At 49.2% G+C, this 323-nt stretch overlaps 1 protein-coding gene across 1 annotated transcript in view; it reads right to left on the reverse strand.

The window, feature by feature from the left end:
* Nucleotides 1-323, reverse strand: part of LOC119594047 (cell division cycle 5-like protein) — a gene marked incomplete in the record, with an annotated part of 5844 nt that overhangs the window by 3760 nt on the left and 1761 nt on the right. Inside the window, 1 exon segment of the mRNA XM_037943079.1 lies at nt 72-267. Coding sequence (XP_037799007.1) covers nt 72-267 — 196 coding nt within the window.

Genomic DNA, 323 nt, shown 5'->3' on the forward strand with positions numbered 1-323 from the left:
TCCATCCATAACACAACTTTGTAAAACTTTTGTATCAGTACACCAAACCAAACCTTTCTTAAACTACCCACCTTTCTTTTGGCTTTCTTGCCCTGCGTGTTCGCCAAACGGGCGCGAGCCTCAGACAACATCTCCAGCTCATCCTCATCCATGTCCTTAGGGTCGGGCCGGGCTGGCTTGGTCTCTGGGTTAGGGTCAATCTCTCCCGGCCTGAGCTTCCTCGGGTCCTCAACGTTTTCATCGTCCTCTCCCTTCTGTGCCTGGTCCCTGGTGGAATCCATGAAAGTGTTGGTAGTTGTAAAACATTAACGTATTTGTTATGA

Source organism: Penaeus monodon, chromosome 33, assembly GCF_015228065.2.
Source record: "Penaeus monodon isolate SGIC_2016 chromosome 33, NSTDA_Pmon_1, whole genome shotgun sequence".
Taxonomy (NCBI): domain Eukaryota; kingdom Metazoa; phylum Arthropoda; class Malacostraca; order Decapoda; family Penaeidae; genus Penaeus; species Penaeus monodon.